The 22,169-nt window shown below is 52.5% G+C and overlaps 1 protein-coding gene across 1 annotated transcript; it reads right to left on the reverse strand.

The window, feature by feature from the left end:
• Window positions 1-5,704: 5,704 nt before the first annotated feature.
• Window positions 5,705-7,544, reverse strand: LOC123420258 (protein phosphatase 2C 51-like). Its single transcript, XM_045107311.1, has 3 exons — window positions 6,747-7,544; window positions 6,399-6,504; window positions 5,705-6,274 (listed from the first exon to the last, which is right to left on the reverse strand). The coding sequence occupies exons 1-3, from the start codon at window positions 7,482-7,484 to the stop codon at window positions 5,931-5,933; spliced, it is 1,188 nt and encodes a 395-aa protein (XP_044963246.1). The 5' UTR covers window positions 7,485-7,544; the 3' UTR covers window positions 5,705-5,930.
• Between the last annotated feature and the right edge of the window lie 14,625 nt (window positions 7,545-22,169).

Raw genomic sequence — 22,169 nt, forward strand, 5'->3', positions numbered from 1 at the left:
GTTTCTCATCCTCTCCCCTTTCATTCTTGGATCTCGGGGCGAGATCCTCTTGTAGTGTAGGAGAGTTGTGACAGCCCGATGCCGACGTTCCAGAAGATTCCCCTCTCTTTCCGTTTTCGTCGTGTGCTATTTTTTTATTTGTTGCATCATCATCGCATCATGCACATCATCTGCATTGCATCGGCATCTCCGTTGCCGCCAGTTTTCAAACTTGCATCCATTGTTAGTTGCCGGTTCTCGTCGTCGTCCGTTCTGAGTCCGACCGCACTCGCACGCGCGTGCGGCACCGTCGAAACCCTGTTTTTAAAGTGCGTTTAAAACTTTCTCTGATTGAGTCGAAGCTTGGCGTGCGGTCTTAATTAGTTATCGCTAGACCGCCTGTTGAATTTCGTCGCGATCGGAGACCGTATGGTACCCGAACGGTCGACCGTAGCGGCACCGTATTCGGTCTACCGTCGGACGTCTGTCGGTGTTTTAAAAATTCGTGCCGCGTCGCCCGTTCTCCCTCTCGTCTCCGATTATTCCTTCTACACGGCCGCGTACCCATTCCCTCGTGCGAATCATTCGAATCCGACCCCGCGGTTGGATCCGGAGCGCGATTGCGGTTAACCGAGCCCCCCGTTTGTCTATATATAGACCCCATGCCTTAATTAGAGAGCCATTCCCTCCTCCACCTCGAAATCCGTGCAAACCTACCCCTAACCCTAATTTTTCCCACCTCTCTCTCCTCCCGAGCCACCGGGCCCGCCCGAGCCCGTGCGCGGCCCGCCCGGCCCGGATCGCGCCGCCGCTCCTCCCGAGCTCGCCCGGAGGCAGCACATCGTTCAGATCCCGCGGCCTCGCCCCGCCGTCGTGTTGTGACACCGCCGATCGCCGCCGCCATGGACCTCGCCGGAGATCGGTGCCCCGCCGCCCAGCACCTTCCGGCCACCGTCACGACGGGCTCGCCAGACCCAGGCCGGAGCCTTGCCCCGCTCCTCTCTCCTCTTACCTTCTCTCCCTAACCCTCGCTGCCCTGTGTCCCGCAGGTCCCCATCACCATGGAGCCGGTGGCCGTCTCGCCCCTCCACCGCCGGGAATGGCCCTGCAGTACCAGATCCGGCCGCCACCGGAGTCCGGCCACTGCCGGAGGTCGGCCGCCCGCAAGCCCTGTCGGCGAGCAGGCTGCCTGCAGCGCGTCTCGTGCGGGAGGTGGACGACGGTTCCGCCTGGCTAGCTAGCTGGGCCGCCGCCTCGCATGGGCCCGCCAGCGCCAGGCCTGCCCGCGTGGTCAGCGAGCGCAGACTCCCTCCTCGGCCTGCCTCGCCCCGGCCCAACCGGCTGGCCTCGGCCGGCCCACCCCCAGCCGGCCTCTCCAGTGGCTCCCCGATCGGCCCACTCCGCCAGCCCCTCCAATCCGGCCCAAGTGGCCTCCCCTCGAGGTGAGCTATTCCTCGCCCCAGGCGAGCGTTGCTATGTTACGCCCTTGGTTTCGGCCCGTTAGCTAATTAGGATTTTTCGGAATTTAATAAAATTCCAGAAAAAGATTAGATCTTCAAATGCATGTATCTTTTAATCCGTATGTCGGATCGCGATGATTTTTATATGCTTTTCGTGTAGTTTCTCGAGTAGAACCCGTTTACAAAACTTGCATAATTATTTGAGCTAGTTTAACGCGCCAAATGCCTAGTTTTACGTGCTGTCTCGATAGGTTTATTGCCCGTAGTTTTTTCCACGCGTGTTTGAATTGCCCGGATGCCATGATAGAAATGCCCATGTTTTAGGGACTATTTTTCCATGCATTTTTGAGCGGTCTTTGTATTTTTTTACGTGTAGGGATTTGCCGGTAGTTAATTTTCCCGCATATAGGTGTTTTTCTCGCATTAATGTGTGGCATTATTTTGTGTTGCAAACCCCACATATTTTATATGTTTCCGGGGTAGAAAAATTCCATGGATTTTTCTGTGCAATTAGTTTTAGTTTTTGAGGAAGTTAGTTCGCGAGATATTTTGCTAAGTTTCCCTTTTGTTTAATTAGTAGGATTTATTCCGTGCCTCGTTTGAATGAGTTGTCAATTAGGGAGCTGAACTTGGATGTTTTGTTTAGCCCCTGGTATTTTTGGTTGCAATAGAAATGCATGTTTAGGTGTGTTTTGATTGCCCTCAAGTTGCTAGAAATAGTGTTGTTTTAGAGGAGCTGAAATATTTCTAAGTCTGGAATCTGTTATATTTTGTTGCTGTCTTGTCTTGCTTGCATCTTGTGATCTGTAGCTCTTTTGGGGTTGGTCCAATGGAGTTAGTTGTACCCCTTGTATTTCTCTAGCATTCTATGAAGTTTCATGCCATTTGGAGACCTGTAGCTTAGGTTTTTGCTGCTGTCAATATGCCTTCAGGCTGAAAACTGCACTTTCGTGAGGTGTTATTTTCACTAAGTCTGAAATAGTGCGTGAGATGCCATTTTGTGTCTTCTTTTTCTAGGGCTCCTTGCTGCCATGCTAGTTGTTGTTAGTTGTTTGTAGTAGTGCATCTTTCCCTCTTTCATGCCATGTCTTGCTTGAGTTTATCGGAGTTGTGTAGCTCGTAGTTGTGGGGCGTAGAATATGATATGTGACTGATTTTGGCAGCTTGTAGTCATTTCGTCTTTTGCTCGTAGTTTTTGAACCGTAGCTCCGATTTGATCGTGTCCTACATGAAGTTGCTTAGAATCTCGTGTAGTTTCATTTTCTTTTGCTGTTTGTATGTGTTGAAGTGCTCGTAGCCGCCGTTGCACACATTTTTGCATTCATGTCATCATATCTTACGGTGTCCGTATCTTTTGATCCGTAGCTCCGTTGGAGATGTTCTTTATGTGTAGATTTCTTGAAATGACACATAGAATCACGTGAACCTATTGTTTTGCTGTTTAATAACCAATTAAATGCATTAGTTCAGATCTGGACAGAATTGTAAATTAACATGTGAGGTCGTTTCGGAGATGCTATATGTCATTTCCGACCTCATTTAAAATGCCTAGATAGGTAGTTTAATTTCCGCTTCACCTCTTGCATGTTTAACCACATTTAATATTGCCGTGTATTTGACCGGGAGTGAACTAAATAATTAACGTGGAGTTTCGTCAATGTGCAACTCGTGCATATTGAACTTCACTTAATGTGTAGTGTTTGATTGTGTGATTTGTCCTGCCGTGACTTGCATGTATTCAGTAGCTCATGCATCATATGTGTTGTGCATCGTGTGTTGATGCTTGTTTCCGGTTTCCCCGCCTCGATAGAGTTCCGCAAGCGTGTCGGATGTGAGGACTCGTTCGTCTACGTCGGTTCGTCTGCTTCACGGAGGCATTCTTCTTCCAAGCGGGATCTCAGGCAAGATGATCATTTCCCTAGATACCATTACTATCATTGCCATTCTAGTTTATCGATTCTATCGTTTATGTCTCGTTGCCTACCACCTGTTAAATTCAGCCTCTCAACAATGCCATGAAACCTTCAACCTGTTCAACCTAGCAAACCACTGATTGGCTATGTTACTGCTTGCTTATCCATGTTGTTAGCGTTGCTAGTTGCAGGTACAGTTGCTTCCATGCGAAAGCATGGGTTCCTTGTTATATCACCATATTAATGCTATTTAATTTAATGGACCTATATACTTGGTAAAAGGTGGAAGGCTCGGCCTTTCTAGCCTGGTGTTTTGTTCCACCTTTGCCCCCTTTAGTTGCCGGTTACCGGTGTTCTGTTCCATAATTGAGCGCTCCTAACACGATCGGGGTTGTTATGGGGACCCCCTTGATAATTCGTTTTAGATTAAAGCTGGTCTGGCAAGGCCCAACATTGGTACTACATTTGCCTAATCACCTAATAAAATTGCATAGGGACCCGCCGGCACCCGCGGACTATCTTAATCAACCCCCGGGCCAGTGCTCCTCATGAGTGTTGGTCCAAAACAGAGCAGCTTATTAACGCTACCCGGAGCAACTCGGCGTTTGGCGTGGTAACCATCGCTCATCCGTCGTGTCCTGAGAACGAGGTACGCGACTCCTATCGGGATCGTCGACACGTCGGGCAGCCTTGCTGGATTAGTTTTACCTTTGACGAGATATCTTGTGCATCGGGATTCTGGTGATGCTTTGGGTAATCTCAGAGTTGAGGTTTTCCACTAGGGAATCCGACGAGATCGCGAGCTTCGTGATTGAGGATTTCTATGCGGTTTGTGGTAATTTGTGATGGACTAGTTGGAGCACCCCTGCATGGTTAAATCTTTTCGAAAAGCCGTGCCCGCGGTTATGTGGCAACGTGGAAACTTTGGTTAACACTGGTTCTAGATAACTTGAAGTTAATTTAATTAAAACTTGCCAACTGTGTGCGTAACTGTGACTGTCTATTTCGTGAGTTCCTTCTCCGACCGAGGACACGGTGGGGTTATGTCTGACGTAGGTAGGTGTTCAGGATCATTCGTTTGATCATCAGTAGGCACGTCCGTTATGCGTAGATCATCCCCTTCTTTATTCTTGTACTCGTAAGTTTAGCCATCAAATATATGCTTAGCCGCTGCTGCAACCTCACCACTTAACCATGCCTCACCCATTAAGCTTTGCTAGTCTTGATACCTTTGAAAAAGAGATTGCTGAGTCCCCGTGGCTCATAGGAATGTAACGTCGCGTTCGGCCGTCATGGTGGAGCAGTCCGACTGGCCGCCGGCTAGGAGCCGTTTGGCTTGGCAATGGACGAGAAGACTTGGTAGTGATAGTGCGAAGCCGTGTAGCTGCCGGCGATGAGGTCATTCGGTGGATGGATGGATGCATGGATCCGAGCTAGCTAGCTAGGAGATGACGCAGGCGTTAGGGTTCTCGTCGTTGAACATCTGCGGCGGCCGTTCCATTATGTAGTTGTTGCCGTAGTTGTAGTTGCTGTACATCGGAGGAGGAGGCGGCGGCGGAGGCGCCCACTGGTGCTGCTGCTGGTGCATCATGGCATAGGGATTGTGGTGGTGGTGGTGCGGTGGCGGTGGAAGAGGTGGGGGCATGGCGTGCATGGCCATCCTCCTGGCCATCATGGCCTCCTCGGCGTCGGCCGCCGTAGGGCCAGTACATCATCCGCTTCATCATCTCCTCCGGCGGGAAGCCGTCCACCGCCACACCTTCTTGCTTCCCCGGCTTCTGGTCCTCCTCGCCTTCCTTCTTCTCCTCCCCGCCTCCTGCTCCTCCTCATGCAGGATTAAGTAAGTAAATAGTTCATTCACAGGACAGGGAATAAGTAACAAATGAAATGAGCTGAGTATATTATTAGTAGTACGTAGGACATGCATGATGGAAAGATTATATTAGGTTTTTTTAGTTAGTTAATTACCTCATCCGGTACATGATGGTAGGTGTTTCTCAGATACGGATTAATAAGTGACAAATGCAAGGGGTTGTAGGTAAAACGACCCACCCTGACCCACCCTGTCCACTTGGCGCGTTGTGATTGTCTGTGGACTAAAACTGCACAAGAGGTGCAAGTTCTAGGATAAAATAGGTGCAATTTGCTACTTTTAGGATCAAACCATCACATTGCATGCAAGTTTTAATATACCCGGTGCTATTACCTGCCGAATAAATGTCACCGGAGATCTCTCTCACCGCGCACGTGCATGCCTACAGCTTCAGTTTTCAATTTTCGAACTCAAAAGCCGGGCCAGTCGCTGCTGAGAACGTCCCTGAGCAGCGACTACAGCCTGTAGTGCTTATAAAATTAGCGAAAAACATTGGACAATTTTCTTTCACACACACTCATGAGTCATGACTCATCGTCACCGTCATCGATCACCGGAAGCCCCGACGGTGGGTGATCGGCCGGAGGATCTTTTCCCGGCCAGAATAAATGTCGCCGTAATGTACAGACTAGTTACTTTACTTACCAGCTAGTGCACGCGCGCGCGCGCGCCTACAACAGCTAAGAAATTAGCTAATCAAAGCTCCTACAGCTGCACCTCGCTCCCGACGGCACGACGGCGCCCTACCCTGCTCTTGAGCCGCTTCAGCTCGACCACCACGACGCTGATGTTGTCCTTGCTGCCGCGGGAGATGGCGAGCTCGGCAAGCAGCGCGGCCGCGTCGGCGGCGGTGCGCCCCGACACGGACTCCGGGAACGCGGCGGCGGCGCGGCCGGTGAGGCAGCTCCGCGCCACCCTGCAGGCGGCCTCGTTGGACACCACGTCCCACAGCCCGTCGCTGGCCAGCACCAGGAACTCGTCCTTGTCCGTCCTCTCCACCGCCGTCACCTCCGGCTCCGCGCTCACGTACGGCTTCAGGTAGTAGTCACCTGCTCAAACAAGGATTTCAGATCACAGCGTCACTCAGATGCCATGCTAGAGATGAAAACAGAGATAATGCATGGCAGGTGCTGCTGGTGTTTGTGAGATCTCTGGATATATTGGAGGGAGTACCTATGGATCTGGAGGTGGATAGGACCCCTAGGACACGGGACCCGTTCCAGTTGATCACCCTGCCGCCAGCCGCTTCCACTCTCTGCAACTCGTCCGGTCGATCTGGCTGCCATGGCAGAGCAAACTCCCATTAGAAAACTTGTCATGGAGGTTCGCCATGGTACCGGATCCGAGCACAAACCAGATCATGTGGAGTGTGGCATTCGAACACAACACACGAGGGACACCTGGCCATTGGTGGAGTATTATTCTGCATTGGGTTTGGCTTTGGGTAGGCACACGCGTCCGAGGTAGGAGGAGTCCTACTGCTAGTAGTAAAGAGATTCCGTACGTGGGGTGTAGCCGTACCTTGTGGTCAGTGGAGAGCGGCACGGCGACGCCACCGCGTGACAGGACGGCGCGCGAGTCGCCGCAGTTGGCCACCACGATGCGGCGCCGCCCCACCACGGCCACCACGGCGGTGGACCCCACGGTGCGGGAGCGCGACTCCTCGTCAGCGTCAGCGTCAGCGCCCGCGGCGGCGCTCCCGACGACCTCGCCGTCTACCCTGGCGAAGCTGGCCTCCAGGGCCTCCTTCCAGCCGCGCGCGCCGGGGCGGCACCGCAGCCGCGCCACCTCCTCGGCCAGCACCACGTGCATCCGCTCCCGGCACGCCTCCGCCACCCGCGCCCCGCCGTGGCCGTCGTACACCGCGAAGAAGTCCTCCTCCCCGCCGCTGCCCTCGTCGCCTCCCCCGCACGGCGGGGCCAGGAAGGTGCGCTCGACGGCCACGGCGTCCTCCATCTCCCTTCGCCGGCCGATCACCGACACCGCGCCGTGCGAGAGGCACGCCGGCAGCCAGCCCACGTCCGCGGAGGACTCGGACTCGGACCCGTCGGTCGCCTTCCTGGCCGGCTCGTCCTCGCCCGACGCCACCTTCCGTCCGTGCCGCCGGAGCTCGAGCCGGCGGCGACGGCGCGCGGCCCCGTCGGCGTCCCCGGCCGCCAGGACCATCTTCCGCGGCAGCCCCTCCTCACCGGCGTCCCCGGCCGCCAGGACTACCTTCCGCGGCAGCCCCTCCTCACCGGCGCCCACCGCCTGCCTCATAGTAGCATGCCCCTGGCTCGCTCGAGCTCGACTGACCGGACCGGAGATGAGCGGCCTAGCCTAGCCGGCCACGGAGGAGGGCGAGGCGGCTTTAATACGGCGAGAGGTGATGCGGGGGGCACCGTTGGATGGGTAGCGGACGGGCGGATGCGCGCCAGCGCCGCGCGGGTGGTACCGGGACGTGGACGGGGGAGATCGTCGGTGGCGCGTGGCGTGGAGGCCCGGATGCGCTGCTTCAGATACCGGGGACCGAGGGGGCACGTCCCTGCGCCCGGTCCATGGACACGACTGCTCTGGCATGGTCCCTCTGGAGAGGACGGCGTTGGTGGGGGTGCGTGCAGCAGGATGTTTGGACCGTTGGGTAGGCGTGGGGCCCTGCGGGTGTGGGGCAGGGGGGTTACGTGGAGGGCGGGAGGGGACGGGTGGGGCATGGCCTGCGTTGCCGTGCGATTTGACTGCTCCCCGGGACAAATGTTAGGGGCGCGCAAACCTTACGTGCAACTAGGCAAAAAATAATACAGTAATATTTACGTGCAAGTGCAAGGAAGCACATAGACAGAGAGAGAGAGAGAGATTCTGTCGAAACTCAACAAGTTCTCCGTGTATTTTTCCTCTATGGTGAGACAGATGTGACACGGCGGCGCGTGCGTAATTTTATTCCCGCTAAAAGGTAGCCGGGGCTAGGCCGCAACCATCGAGTCCACGGAAAAGAGAGAAAGAAAAACCGAGAATGCCACGCGTAGGTGCTGTAGGTGGTGCCCCCCTCCCCTTCGATGTCCATGGCGAAGAAAAGATCTACATATTAGGCCAACTTCATAGCGCGACCCCATTGTTCAGGTAGGGCGACGGGTCGTGTTCGGGCCTGTCCTGGGATGCGGTGGTTGTGCGCCCAGTGCACGGCCGCATCTTTTTGCCCCATCCTGTTCACGAGGTCTTAAAATGTTCATATTTTCGTATCAAAACAAGTTTGTACATCAACCCAATTAAAATTGTCTCTAAATAAAATAGTTTTACAACCAAATCGAAATTGTCTTGAATGAACATAATATGAACCAATACATCTACTGGTTGTCAATATGATCCCACATGTGCTCAACCAAGTCATTTTGAAGATCCAAATGAGTGTGTCAATCACGCATCTCTCGATGAGACTGGACAAATTATTGAAACGTGGCCGGTTCTTGGTGCAGGGGCTCAACATTTTCACCTTGATAATCAAATCCTTGGCCGAAGATATTGTCATCACGCTCGTCCTCGACGATCATGTTGTACATGATCACACAAGCAGTTATCGCCTCCGAAAGCTTCCTTTCATTCCATGACAGTGCAGGGTTTCGAACTATACCCCATCACGATTGAAGCACACTAAAAGCACGTTCCACATCCTTTCTAGCACTCTCTTGCATTTGGGCAAATTTCTTCCTCTTCTCATCTTGGGGGTTCGAGATTGTCTTCACAAAAGTTGACCACTGAGGATATATACCATCAGTTAGATAGTATCCCTTGTTGTACTGGTGGCCGTTGATCTCAAAGTTGACAGGTGGGGAGTGGCCTTCTGCAAGCCTTGCGAAGACTGGAGAACGCTGCAGCACGTTGATATTATTGTGAGAATCTGCCATGCCGAAGAAAGAATGCCATATCCAAAGATCCTGCGAAGTCACCGCTTCTAATATGACAGTGCACGTTTTGACATGCCCCTTGCACTGGCCCTGCCAAGCAAATGTACAGTTGTTCCACTCACAGTGCATATAATCTATGTTGCCAAGCATGTCTGGAAAGCCTCTAGCTGCGTTGGTCGCCAACAATCTCTCTGTATCAGCGACAATTGGCTGCCTCAAGTACTCAGGGCCAAACACCTCGATCACAGCCTAGCAGAACTTGTACATTAACATCACACATGTTGTCTCACTCATACGCACATATTCATCCACCAGATCGCCTGGAATTCCATATGCAAGCATGCAGATGGTCTCGGTGCATTTCTGGTAAGAGGGGAATCCTAGCTTGCCAAGGACATCCGTCTTGCACTCGAAGTATGGGTCATGAGCAACCACTCCCTCTCGAATACGATTGAACACATGCCATGCCATATGAAAATAGCGACGAAATTTATCCGGCTTGAAGAGCGATGTGTTTGCAAAGTAATCGGCATAGAGCAGGGCCTGGCCTTTCTCCCTGTTGCGGTTCAGGTTGGGAGCACGGCCAGGGAGTGACCCCCTGTACCGAGGAAGCTGTCGTTGAATGTGGTCGTGAACCACCACTGGAGCCACCACAAGATCTTCATCATCCGACGACGAATTGTCCGATGAATAAATGAAGTAGTGGAAGAAAAACTCATCACCACTGCCCATACCTTTGCGGGAAAAGTGTCGAACACCTTGCGGGCGTGGTGGCAAAGAGGCTGCGATGATCACCTTGATGCATGGGTGGTTGGCGGCCGGCTACTGGCCGCTCTCGAGCACTCGTCGGAAGCTGCCGTGGCCGCCGTGGTACATCGCTGGGGGCTGAGGTGGTCGTAGAATAACGGCGGCGCCGTCGGCGGGGCGGGGCGGGAGAGGGGGTGGAGGCGTTGGAATTTCTGGGAATACTTGTGTCCCTGACACGTGGGCCACGGGCGTGCGGCGAGCGCGTCCGCCTGTTGTCCGTTTCCGCCAAACTCGGCGCAAGTTTGCGCCGGGGATGGGTCGAAAACGAACGAAATCCGGACATTTGTCCGTTTGGGTCCGCGTGTTGGGCCACGCTATTCGTCCGTTCTACCACAAACAGACGCACCGGACAGGCTGTGGTCGCGCGGTGGAGTTGGCCGGAGTTGGCCTAAGTGTTGGAAATATGCCCTAGAGGCAATAATAAATTAGTTATTATTATATTTCTTTGTTCATGATAATCGTTTATTATCCATGCTATAATTGTATTGATTGGAAACACAATACTTGTGTGGATACATAGACAAAACACTGTCCCTAGTAAGCCTCTAGTTGACTGGCTCGTTGATCAAAGATGGTCAAGGTTTCCTGGCCATAGGCAAGTGTTGTCACTTGATAACGGGATCACATCATTAGGAGAATCATGTGATGGACTAGACCCAAACTAATAGACGTAGCATGTTGATCGTGTCATTTTGTTGCTACTGTTTTCTGCGTGTCAAGTATTTATTCCTATGACCATGAGATCATATAACTTACTAACACCGGAGGAATACTTTGTGTGTATCAAACGTCGCAACGTAACTGGGTGACTATAAAGATGCTCTACAGGTATCTCCGAAGGTGTTCGTTGAGTTAGTATGGATCAAGACTGGGATTTGTCACTCCGTGTGACGGAGAGGTATCTCGGGGCCCACTCGGTAATACAACATCACACACAAGCCTTGCAAGCAATGTAACTTAGTGTAAGTTGCGGGATCTTGTATTACGGAACGAGTAAAGAGACTTGCCGGTAAACGAGATTGAAATAGGTATGCGGATACTGACGATCGAATCTCGGGCAAGTAACATACCGAAGGACAAAGGGAATGGCATACGGGATTATACGAATCCTTGGCACTGAGGTTCAAACGATAAGATCTTCGTAGAATATGTGGGATCCAATATGGGCATCCAGGTCCCGCTATTGGATATTGACCGAGGAGTCTCTCGGGTCATGTCTACATAGTTCTCGAACCCGCAGGGTCTGCACACTTAAGGTTCGACGTTGTTTTATGCGTATTTGAGTTATATGGTTGGTTACCGAATGTTGTTCGGAGTCCCGGATGAGATCACGGACGTCACCAGGGTTTCCGGAATGGTCCGGAAACGAAGATTGATATATAGGATGACCCCATTTGGTTACCGGAAGGTTTTCGTGCATTACCGGAAAAGTTTCGGGCTCATCGGTAGTGTACCGGGAGTGCCGGGAGGGGTGCCGGGGACCATCGGGAGGGGTGTCACGCCCCAAGGGGTCTCATGGGCTATGGGAAGAGATAAACCAGCCCCTAGTGGGCTGGAATAAGTTCCCACTAAGGCCCATAAGGTTTGAGAAGGAAAAAACACAAGGTGGAAAGAGTTTCCAAGTGGGAAGGTGGAATCCTACTCCAAGTAGGATTGGAGTAGGACTCCTCCACCTCCAATTTCGGCCAAACCTTGAGGGTTTGAGGCTGCCTCTTCCCTCCCCCTCCCTCCTATATATACTAAGGTATTAGGGCTGATTTGAGACGACTTTCTCACGGCAGCCCGACCACATACCTCCACGGTTTTTCCTCTAGATCGCGTTTCTGCGGAGCTCGGGCGGAGCCCTGCTGAGACAAGATCATCACCAACCTCCGGAGCGCCGTCACGCTGCCGGAGAACTCTTCTACCTCTCCATCTCTCTTGCTGGATCAAGAAGGCCGAGATCATCGTCGAGCTGTACGTGTGCTGAACGCGGAGGTGCCGTCCGTTCGGTACTAGATCGTGGGACTGATCGCGGGATTTTTCGCGGGGCGGATCGAGGGACGTGAGGACGTTCCACTACATCAACCGCGTTCACTAACGCTTCTGCTGTACGATCTACAAGGGTACGTAGATCACTCATCCCCTCTCGTAGATGGACATCACCATGATAGGTCTTCGTGCGCGTAGGAATTTTTTTTTGTTTCCCATGCGACGTTCCCCAACACTAAGGCCAACTCCACCGCGCGACCCCATCATGTCCGACCTTGTCCGTTTGGGGTAAAAGGAACAAACCGGTCGGCCCAGCGCGAGATGGCCCGGACCAATCCTGTCAGTTTTGTGTCCGGGACGACCCATTTCGAGTGCAAACTTGCGCGGGGTTTGGGTCTCGACGGACATCAAATGGACGCGCGCTCGTCCGCGTCGAGGTCGTCTGTCATCCACCCAGGGAACGGTCGCGGTCCTTCTTAAATGGGGAAGCCGTGGACCGGTCGTCGTTCACAGTTCCCATCGCCACCCCCGCGGCCTTCTCTAAACCTGACAGCCAAACCCTAGCCTCCTCGAACTCGCCGGCTGCCGACCTCGCAGCCATGGAGCTGTGGAACTACGGCTGCAAGGGGAAGCACGACCGTGAGGCTGGCTCCTCAACGAGACGTCGCCGCGGCTCCATGAAGAAGGAGGCGGCATCACCACCGCGCCGTGCCTCCACCGCGGCTGCCTTCACCATCGGCCCTAGGCCCGTCGGCCAGCGCGACCGGCAGTACCTCAGCGCTGAGGTATGCCGGCGTTAGTGGGAGACAAGGACGCCGGTCCCGTGGAGCGACGTCCACCTCCACAACGCATGACACCTCTCCGCCTACCGGGTCCCGATCCCGCCGGTGCCGACGAGCGGCCGTGCGCGCTGCGACGAGATCGAGCGCCGCCACCGCCTCCTCCCCGACGACCTGTACTACGACGACAAGTATGCCGCCGACTCCACCCTCTCGAACACATGGCTCAGGGACGAGCACGACGTGCGGCGCGCCTCGTACTTCGCCGGCACGGTCTCGGGGCCGCGGCGGGCACGGGAGGTGCGCGGGCGTACACGGGTGCGCGGCCTCACGCCCATGTCGTTTTCTTCCCCGTCTCCGTCACCACCTCCACCTCCTCGCATGACGGAGGAGGAGGCCCGGCTCATGCAACGTGTCATGGAGGACTCCATAATGACTCACGATGAACGCCAATGGCCCTCTCTGCGGCCGGCGACGTCGCCATCCCCGAGCAGATGGAGGAGGTGGTGGCCGCGTTCCCTCCGGATCTGGTGGACGAGCAATGGAGCTGGTCGTGCACGGCGCCGGAGATGGCGCAGGCAATGGGGGCGTGAACTGGTGCCACACGCCGCCGCGGTCACCGGAGCGGGACGCCTCGCCACGGGAGGAGGTGTTGCACGCACCTGCCAGCTTTCAGCCCACCCCCGCGCACCAGGGACCGCCGACTCACCTGTGGACGCCGCCGGCCTACGTCGACCTCGTCAGCGACGACGACGACGACGACACCGACGGCCAGCGATGACGGCGATGGCCACGACATCAACAAGTTTTTTTATGTTAGTTATGTCAAACTGGACCTTTTTTTATGTTAATGTTATTATATTTTAAGTTTTTTAAGTGCGTTTATTCATTTTTGAGTTAAGTTTTTCTATTTTTTTTAATCACGTCCAACACGAACATGATTTGAATGTGGCCGTGCGGTGGACGCGCACACAACCCAACAAACATAAACGAACCCTAAACCGTTTTAAAAGAACAAAATCCGATCAAATCGAACGTTCGTTTGGGTCGTGCGGTGGAGCTGGCCTTACGCACGAGAGTGGCTGCAGAGCGCGTGCCGAGCTGCCCACCGGGGCATGGGAGGGGGACGCGTGGCGCGGCCGCAGTAGTCGGCGTGCGCCCGGCTCCTGTCCGGCGGGAAGAGCCGCCGCCTCGGAGCACGCGCTCAGCTCTGCGTCCGGGCCACTTCATCCAGCACTGACTGACTGACTGCTCTCTGCTCTGCTCTCTGCGCCTGCCTCTACGCACGCGCAGCTACGGACGTCGACGTGGAGCGCCGCGCCGTGATCGCGGAGGCATGTCCCTACCAGGGCTAGGACGGACATACGTGGTCTGCGGTGGCCAGGACCGATGCGCTGGACGCACCCGCGCCGGCGAGACGCGGGCCACCGCGTGTCCCGGCGCTCAGCTCCAGACGGGGTAACGGCGGAGCGATCGAGAGGCTGTCTGATCCACTCTCAGTCACAACGTTGCACATCTTTTACTCTACCAACGGAGGACGCGACTGGATGAATCTCTCATTTCGCACATGTTTGTGTGTGAGAGAGCCGCTTCCAAACGCCGGCGACCGCGTGTCCGTCCTCCGGTTCTGACGTTTCCACCGGGGACCGGCTGTGTTGCTGGTGGCTTGCGGCGATTGGTGCGTGCGTCCACTGGTCCACCCAACGTGGTGCAACAACCAGCAGGGTACGTACGTCGCACAGTAGTTCATTGCCCCGCACAAGATCGGTCAGGGCAACTCCAACGCACCATCCTAAAAGACGTCCATTTTATTAGAATTTTGTCCGTTTAAAATAACAATGAACACGTCCGTCTAAAATTATGGATGTGCTGAAAGGCCGCATCTTCGGTCGCATCTCGTGCGCGTGCATGCAAATAGGAAAGCAAACATAAAAGATATAAATGAATGACGGCCATAGTTCACGTCACTTCATGTCGGCCGATAACAAAGCGAGCGGCCTGCGGTTTAAGCCGGTAACAAAGCCAACGGTTGGCGCACTAGCCAACTTTTAAATTGTACATGTTTTTTCGTGTCAACAACGAAGCCAGCGACCGACACACCAGCCAACCTTCAGAATGGACGACCATAATCCACGGCCGAGGTCTCGCCTAGGTCAGGCCGTCGCGGGCGAACATCTTCGTGTGTTGGTTCACGAACCAAGCCTTCCTCTCCGGTGACATGTTGTTTTTGTCGACGCTCAGTGCAACCTCTTTTGCTTTGGTGGCTTCGATCTCGAGCTTCTTGAATTACATGACCTCCTTCATGTCTAGCTTCCTTTTTTTCCGCAGGCTCCTTCATTTGAAGCTTCTTCTTTTGGAGCTTGAGGTATATCTTCATTTGCTCCTCCTTCCCTTGGCTCCTTCTCTCCTCCCGCACTTTTTTTGACTCATCATGTTCTCCAAAATTCCTTGTAAGGCCATGGAAGACGTATCAAGCTTTTTGTCGGCCCTCAAGCTTGTCTTCCCACTTGCCCGCTTGAGCAAGTCCCCCTCGTCAGCCACGGGCGCGTTCCCTCCCTTCTTCTTGCGGGGCGGCATATTGGTCTTTGAACTTGGGGCAATCTTTGATGAGTGACCAACAATAGAAGAGAGTAAATGTCATGTTCTTGTGCCGGGCCTTGAACGCTTTCAAAGATTGAAATGGCTACACAAATCAAAGATGAGGTCGCAATTAGGATATCGAAGGAAACATGATGCATCAAACATGGCATGCCAACAAGAAAGGACACAACATAAAATAATGGAAGGCCCATACCAAAAGTCACCAATGCCTAGGCCACGCACGGGACGGCTTGGATGCTCTCAAGTGCGTCACAATACTTGTTGCACGCTTGTTGAATGAACCCTCATCTCTTTTGGATTGAGTTGATACCGCGGGTGCTCACAAATTGGTAGGGGGGAAACTTCCTTCGCTCATGAAATGTGTGGTGAACTCTCGTCCAAAAGACGGATACTTTTTGCTCGGCACCTCTCAAAGGATCTTGGACTATCTCCATCTAACTCTTGCAAATCAATTTTTCCTCAATTGGGTGTATGATCTCGTGTGAATGCTTTATCTCTTCTTTTGTGCCTCGGCCTTTGAGTGAGCTCGTTGATGAACACCAATGGCTCCTCCGCAATGTCAACCTCTTCTTCCTCATCTTCACAATACAAGTCATCATCTTCATGCCATGAGTAGCCATGGTCGTCCTCATCTTCATCATGGACGACAATTTCTTCATCTTGGCTGGCGAATTGAGTGTCACCATAGTGGCCGCGACCGTCCTAGCTCTGGGTCATGCCTGGATTGATAGTTTTGCCTTGTCCATCGATGTGGAAGGCCTCGCCATGGCCCTTGTAGATGACGCTCTGCATGAACGCTGTGTAGTTAGGATCGCTGGTCGTCGTTGGCTGCGATGGCATATCAACAAACAACTTGCGGGCGCCGGCCATGGTGACCGAAGGAATCGACCGGGGTTGCGTCTTTTGCGTCCCGTCGGACGGCTGGCTAGCGCCTTGAGGTCGATGACGCCAGCTGGTGTGGTCGGAGCGACCACACTGCAGTCCAGCAATGCAGAGAACCATGTCTGTCCATGGCCATGCAGCGTCGACGACTTATAGCCTGGTGTCTCAGGTGTGACGGGCGAGCTCGGGGATCGGTGTTGTGGAGGACGAACGGCTGACAAGGTTGTGCTAGTCGCGGCCATGGCAGCGACTGAGAGAATGGCCAGCATGGATTGACACAACCCTAACATGAGGAGGGTGTGCGCCTTGGTGACGATTGACTCCTTGTTGTCGATGTCGGCCTGACACCTTGTGGTCGCCTGGCCGACGACCTTCCTCTCCGCCACCTTCTTCCGTCGGTTCCTCCTTTTGGTTGATTAGGCATCGAGCTTCGCTAGCTCCATCGACGTGAGCTCCAAATGCGACTTATTGGCGGCCTTCTTCTTTGCCACACGACGCATAGCCATGGCCAGGTCACCGGGATTCGTCGCCCCGCCGGCCATGGAGGAGCGAGGGGAGGGGAGGGCACGCGACAGAGTTTGGGCGAAATGGAGGAAAAGTGGGCAGGTGTGTCCTCGAGGGGCGGACCAGGGAAGGACAGGGGCGCGCGACCCGCTCGGCCGCACGCTATCCATTTTCGATGCAATCACATCTGAAACTTGGGTCCGGAATGGTTCGAAAACGGAAGAAAACAGACATTGATCCATTTGCTCCCGCGTGTTGGATCATCTGGTCTGTCCGTTTACCCCCAAACGGACGCGATCGGAGCATTTCGGGTCGTGCGTAGGAGTTGTCCTCACGGCCGACGGGCAGCAGGACAGACTGCCCACAAAACTTGATGCGTGGCAAAGTGTCAGGGCATCTCCAATGGCCACCTGCAAACCCTCTCATACGTCCAGACCGTGCTGTTTGAAACATACAAGCCATCTAATGTGGTGGGGCTATGTCGGTCTGGAGGACGATTTGAACATCCTTTCTCCCGCAAAACCGTCGGGGACTTTGCGGGCGTCCGGGCAACATCCTAGATTGCGTCTCACCACCTTGGCCCATCGCAACACCTCCTTCCTTGTCCGCACGCTTTCCCGCCCGACACCAGCGCCCACATTCATGCTGATGTAGTGCGCGCCACTCTACATTGAAGACGACTCAGTGCGGATGCGATCTCTCGCCGCCCCCGTCATTGAAGCGGCACGTTGGTCGAGGGCACCGCTCGGCTGAACACGTCTCATCGCTGCAATCAAATCCATTAAACCCGGGTGAAAGTTGAGAAACCTACTCCAACCACATGTTCATTCACGAGCGGGCGACATTAAACTCAATGTCGGGCAATCTCCTCCCGTCCGCACGCCATTTAAAGGAGCGCAGACGTGGACAAGAATCGCACCACTCTGCCACTCCCCATCTCCTTCCACCATTTTCTTCACCCTTTCGATGGCATCCGACGAGTACGAAGAGCAGCTTGCCCAGACGTCAGATACAAGCGAGGGAGACGAGTGCTCCATCTCCCTCGCCTAGCCCGATGGAGCACGTCACCGCTCCAAGCTAGCGCGTGGTTCAACAACCTGCCACTCCAAGCCAACTTGATCAAGTAGAGGCACACGAGGAAGCATAGCGGATCGGACATCGTTGCTAGCATGGACAAGGCCAGCCACCATGCCATCCATCATCAACGTTGTCGAAACCACCCTCGGTCGATGAAGGAAGAAGGTGGCTACGCGGAGTTGACGAGTCGGTGGCCAGCGCGTCCATGACCGCCGGCGACACCAACTAAAAGTATAACTTGGGGTGGGCGCCGTCATTTTGGTCCCAGAAGGCCACCACGGGTGAGTCGCCGACGTCCACAGCCGATGTCTCGTCCTCTAACACACCCATCATCCACCCCACATCCCCCAAAACAAACACGAATCCGCGATTTCATGGAAGCAGATGCAACCCTTCCCTTCAGGCCGAAGCACCCTCTTTGCCACTACGACAAGCGACGCAACCGGAGATAGGGCAAGGGGGACAATGTGCCTCCGGGGCACCTTGCGGTCTGATAATCGGGCTTTCGGACATGAAGAAGACAAAAGGATCCGCCGTGGCCGATCATAGACTAATGTAGTGTATCCGTGTCATGGGAATGAAGGTCCGCGCAGCGTCATGGGAATGAAGGTCCGCGCAGCCTGACGTGCACATAGTTTTACCACTTTTAGTTAAAATATGTTCAAAATATAAATATTTTCGTCCGATTTTTATAAAAATCCGTCGTGTTTGCATGAGTTTCGTCTGGTTGGTTCATATAGCGTATGAAATGTATGAAGATTATGTTGGATGACGGCCTTCCTCGTTAGTGTCCATGGATTGGTCCCTCTTGTCCGTGGTCTGATGCAAGAGAAAATTTTACGGTTTAGTGCCCTTACTCAACAATTCATGTTTGAAAACACACGCTGTAAAGACAGACACTCGCATATATACATACACTCATCTCAATTAACACGCACGTACTTAATTTGGCAGTGATTTGATACGTACGACAGCGGAGTACGCTGGACTTGGATCGTCCTGCGACGCGTGCTCTCCACAAACACAAGGATATTTATACCAAATTAATAATACGGCTGGCTGCACTTGTGTGGTCGCCGTGGAGTAGAGAAGAGGAGGATAATGTATGAAGCTCCACGTAGAAAAAGCCCATGCCTAAACAACCTGGTTGTGCAATTACCTATGCTCCTCATAGTGCGTACCTTTTATTTGATATTGATATTGATATTGATATTGATATTGATAGGCATACATGGTTGGAGCTCATGCATGGGCGCGTACGTCTCGATCGCACCATTTTCCTCTGCACCACCAAACTTTGTGGTCGCGCATCATCGTCCTAGTCGTGTCGTCGTGGCGCGGGCCTCCGCTATGGATCATGCATGAAACCTCTTTTCATCTCATTATTATGTTTCATCGGTTCAGGGATATATTACTTCCGTGCTTCTTCTTTTTTTTTAGGGGAGGAATAGGCGGAAATTGCTTTTGGCTTCCGAGCTCCATGAAGGCCTTTAAATTCAAACTCCAAATTTCGTGCAAATTCGTATTTTAATATTTTAAAAAATTCTGAAAAAATACATAGATAGATGAAGGTATAATACACAAGTGTGTAAATTTTCAGAACAAAATACGTTGAAATGAGGGCTGTGCAAAAAAAAAAAAATTGGAACTTTTTAACACATGTTACTATTCATCATTTCAGAACATGAATTTGTCTTTTTTATACAGGTCGCGTTTTAAAGTATTTCGACCTGAAATTTTACACGCGCACGGATCATATCCTTGTTTAGTTGTATATATTTTTTAGATTTTTTGAAACTAAAATATTCAAATTTTATTTTTTTTCAAAAGTTTCGGCCTTCATGGCTTTCGGGAGCCAAACGTCCGTTCTCGAGGAATAGGATACTTCCATGCTTACACACGAACTTAAGACATGCTCAATTATCTTAAGGCATGCTCAATGCCGATTTACTACATAAAAGAATCCATGTGAAGAAAAAAGATTTACTGCATAAAACTTGCTAGTGCTAGAAATAAAACACTTAAGCTAAACCTATGTGCAGCGAACAGATTCAAATTAAGCACTAGCGTGGCCATTTCCTGATTTGTTGTGTAAATCAGTATACGTTTCATTGTTCCTTTCCATTATGAATCGTGATTGTATGACCAACCATGGTGGATAGAATGCTAGATGCCCGAGACCCAACTCACGAATGCCAAAATGCAATATCTATCAAAGATAACATGGTTAAACAGTATTATCGCGACTACTCATCATCTATTTTCTTTACCGTGTTGCTGCTTAAGAGCATCTATAACCGGACATAGCAAATATAATCCTCTGAGGGTGTCCCGTATTCATTCGTACAGTCACATTTCTCAAATTTTTTCTTCATATGTTCGGTTACTTACACGTCATTGATGGAAATGAAAAGAGAGAGAAAAGAATAATAAAAAAAGTGATCCGGGATGGGGTCACGTCCTATTTGATGGGTTGTCCGTGTGTGTCCGCGAACCCTCATATCGTCTCTATATTTAAGATGGATATATGAGGATTCGCGAACAACCAGTTCGTATAGGGATAAAATGAGGAGTCCGGTTGGGTTATTTTTTCCTTCTCTTTTGTTCGATCACTGACCGAATAAAGTTTATCTTCGGCCCTCCTACAACAACCCTAAGGGCCACCGCGGCAGCTCCTCCAACAAGTCATGCCCTGATGCCATCCGGTGTCATCAAATCTGTGGCAAGCCGCGACATTCGGCTAAGGTGTCATAAAATACGTGGTTTCCGGCCACGCATGCAGTGGAGGAGCCCTGCGCCGCCAGCCCTGATCGCGCACTCCCTGGCGCGCCTGCCCGCCCCTAACTTGAGCCCGACACTGCCCGCGGCCGCACGCGCGCTCCCCGACGTGGCCGTGCGAGCTCCCTCACCCCGCCTCGCTTTTCTCCGGTGCCGCCCCGCCATGATTCGTGCTGCCGGTGGCATGCTTCGCCCTGCCCGTGGATGGCCTCGCCTCGACGATGGATGTCGAACCGGTCGCAATTCGGGCCGGCGGCGGTAAATTCCGACATGCAAGGGCTTCTTCGACGTGCGGCGACGGATTCCGGTAAGTTCTAGGTACATTCCGACCAATTGCGTGGCGATGCGTCTACTCCGACGAGGTTTGACCGGTTTACGGGTTGAACTATATATTGCCTTCAAAATTGTACATAAAAGATTTTCACGGATGGATTTACCGTGTCCTTAAAAAGTTTTTAAGGGTTGAACAAGTTTTACGGGGTGTGCTCCACGCCGTTTTTCTGACCGAAACTGTAAACACCTCGTCTTTTTATGAGTTTGGCCAGTTTACAGGTCTGCTAAAAATACTCGAAGGACCGCTGGTACCACTTTAAGGATGAGGGTGATTCATCCCGGGACGAGAAGGTGGTGGGCGGAGCTGAGGCCTCATATGGAGTTGACACGAACTAGTACGACCATAGCGGTGCTACCAACCACATCACGAGCGAGCTAAGAGCATCTCTAGTAGAACCCTCAAACCCTTAAATCTAAAACCAGTTTTAAGGGTTGAGAATTGGCCATTTTTGACACTTTTAAGGGTTGAAAAACATGGACAAAGACTAGAACCCTCAAACCCAACCCTTATAACGGAATATTCCATTATAAGGGTTGGGTTTGAGGGTTCTAGTCTTTGCCCCAACCCCAACCCTTAAAAGTGTCATTTGGCATATCACAATTTTCACTAGAAAAACACAATAAACCTTCAAACAAACACGTAAATAAAGATCATTGATGCATGGTTTAATAGTTTTTACATCACACAATCATCATCTTCCCCCTCTCATCGGCACCATCACCAAAAAGTTGCACTTGGCGCCATTTCCTAGACCACTTCCACGTCCATCAAGCACCTCCATTGTCGCCGGTGGTGGAGTCTTCCACACCGCCATCGCCACCACTACTCATCGGAGTGTCACCTCGAAGAGTAGAGGACGTACCACGGAATATCCTCTTCCTCTCTGCGATGTCCTCCTTGTAGTCCTTCCACCATTGCAATTGTTCTTGATCCATGTCCTTCTTGGACATCATCATGTGCTCCTTCTCTTACACCATGAGTTCTTTCCATACCTTTGCCTCTTTCAGCTTGATCATCCTCTCCTCCAAGTCGGCCTTGCGCTTTGCTTCTTCACGTTTTGCTTCAACTTGTGCAAGCTTGACCTCTTTCTTCTTCTCGGTGATAAGAAGCTTCGTCTCCAATGTCTTCCTTGTCAATTCCTCTCTTGCCTTCATCATTTGCTCCATCTTCTCCCTTAGGCTTGATGCCTCTCCTTCTATCTTCACCCTTTGCTTGCCCTTCTTGGTTCCCTCGGGCTTGCCCAAGTTCCTCTCCTCCTCCTCATCTTCACTATCATCCATCCTAAGCATTGCCGACTTCTTGGGTGCGGTCTCTTGATCCCTCAACTTCCACT

Source organism: Hordeum vulgare, chromosome 1H (assembly GCF_904849725.1).
Source record: "Hordeum vulgare subsp. vulgare chromosome 1H, MorexV3_pseudomolecules_assembly, whole genome shotgun sequence".
NCBI lineage: Eukaryota > Viridiplantae > Streptophyta > Magnoliopsida > Poales > Poaceae > Hordeum > Hordeum vulgare.

What these genes read in the sequence shown, in the direction of transcription:
- LOC123420258 (XM_045107311.1), bottom strand. Translation starts at nt 7,484, where the DNA reads ATGAGGCAGGCGGTGGGCGCCGGTGAGGAGGGGCTGCCGCGGAAGGTA. An exon ending in CGCTCTCCACTGACCACAAG is followed by an intron (nt 6,505 to 6,746) that starts GTACGGCTACAC and finishes CTGCCATGGCAG; the next exon opens with CCAGATCGACCGGACGAGTT. An exon ending in ATCCACCTCCAGATCCATAG is followed by an intron (nt 6,275 to 6,398) that starts GTACTCCCTCCA and finishes TTGTTTGAGCAG; the next exon opens with GTGACTACTACCTGAAGCCG.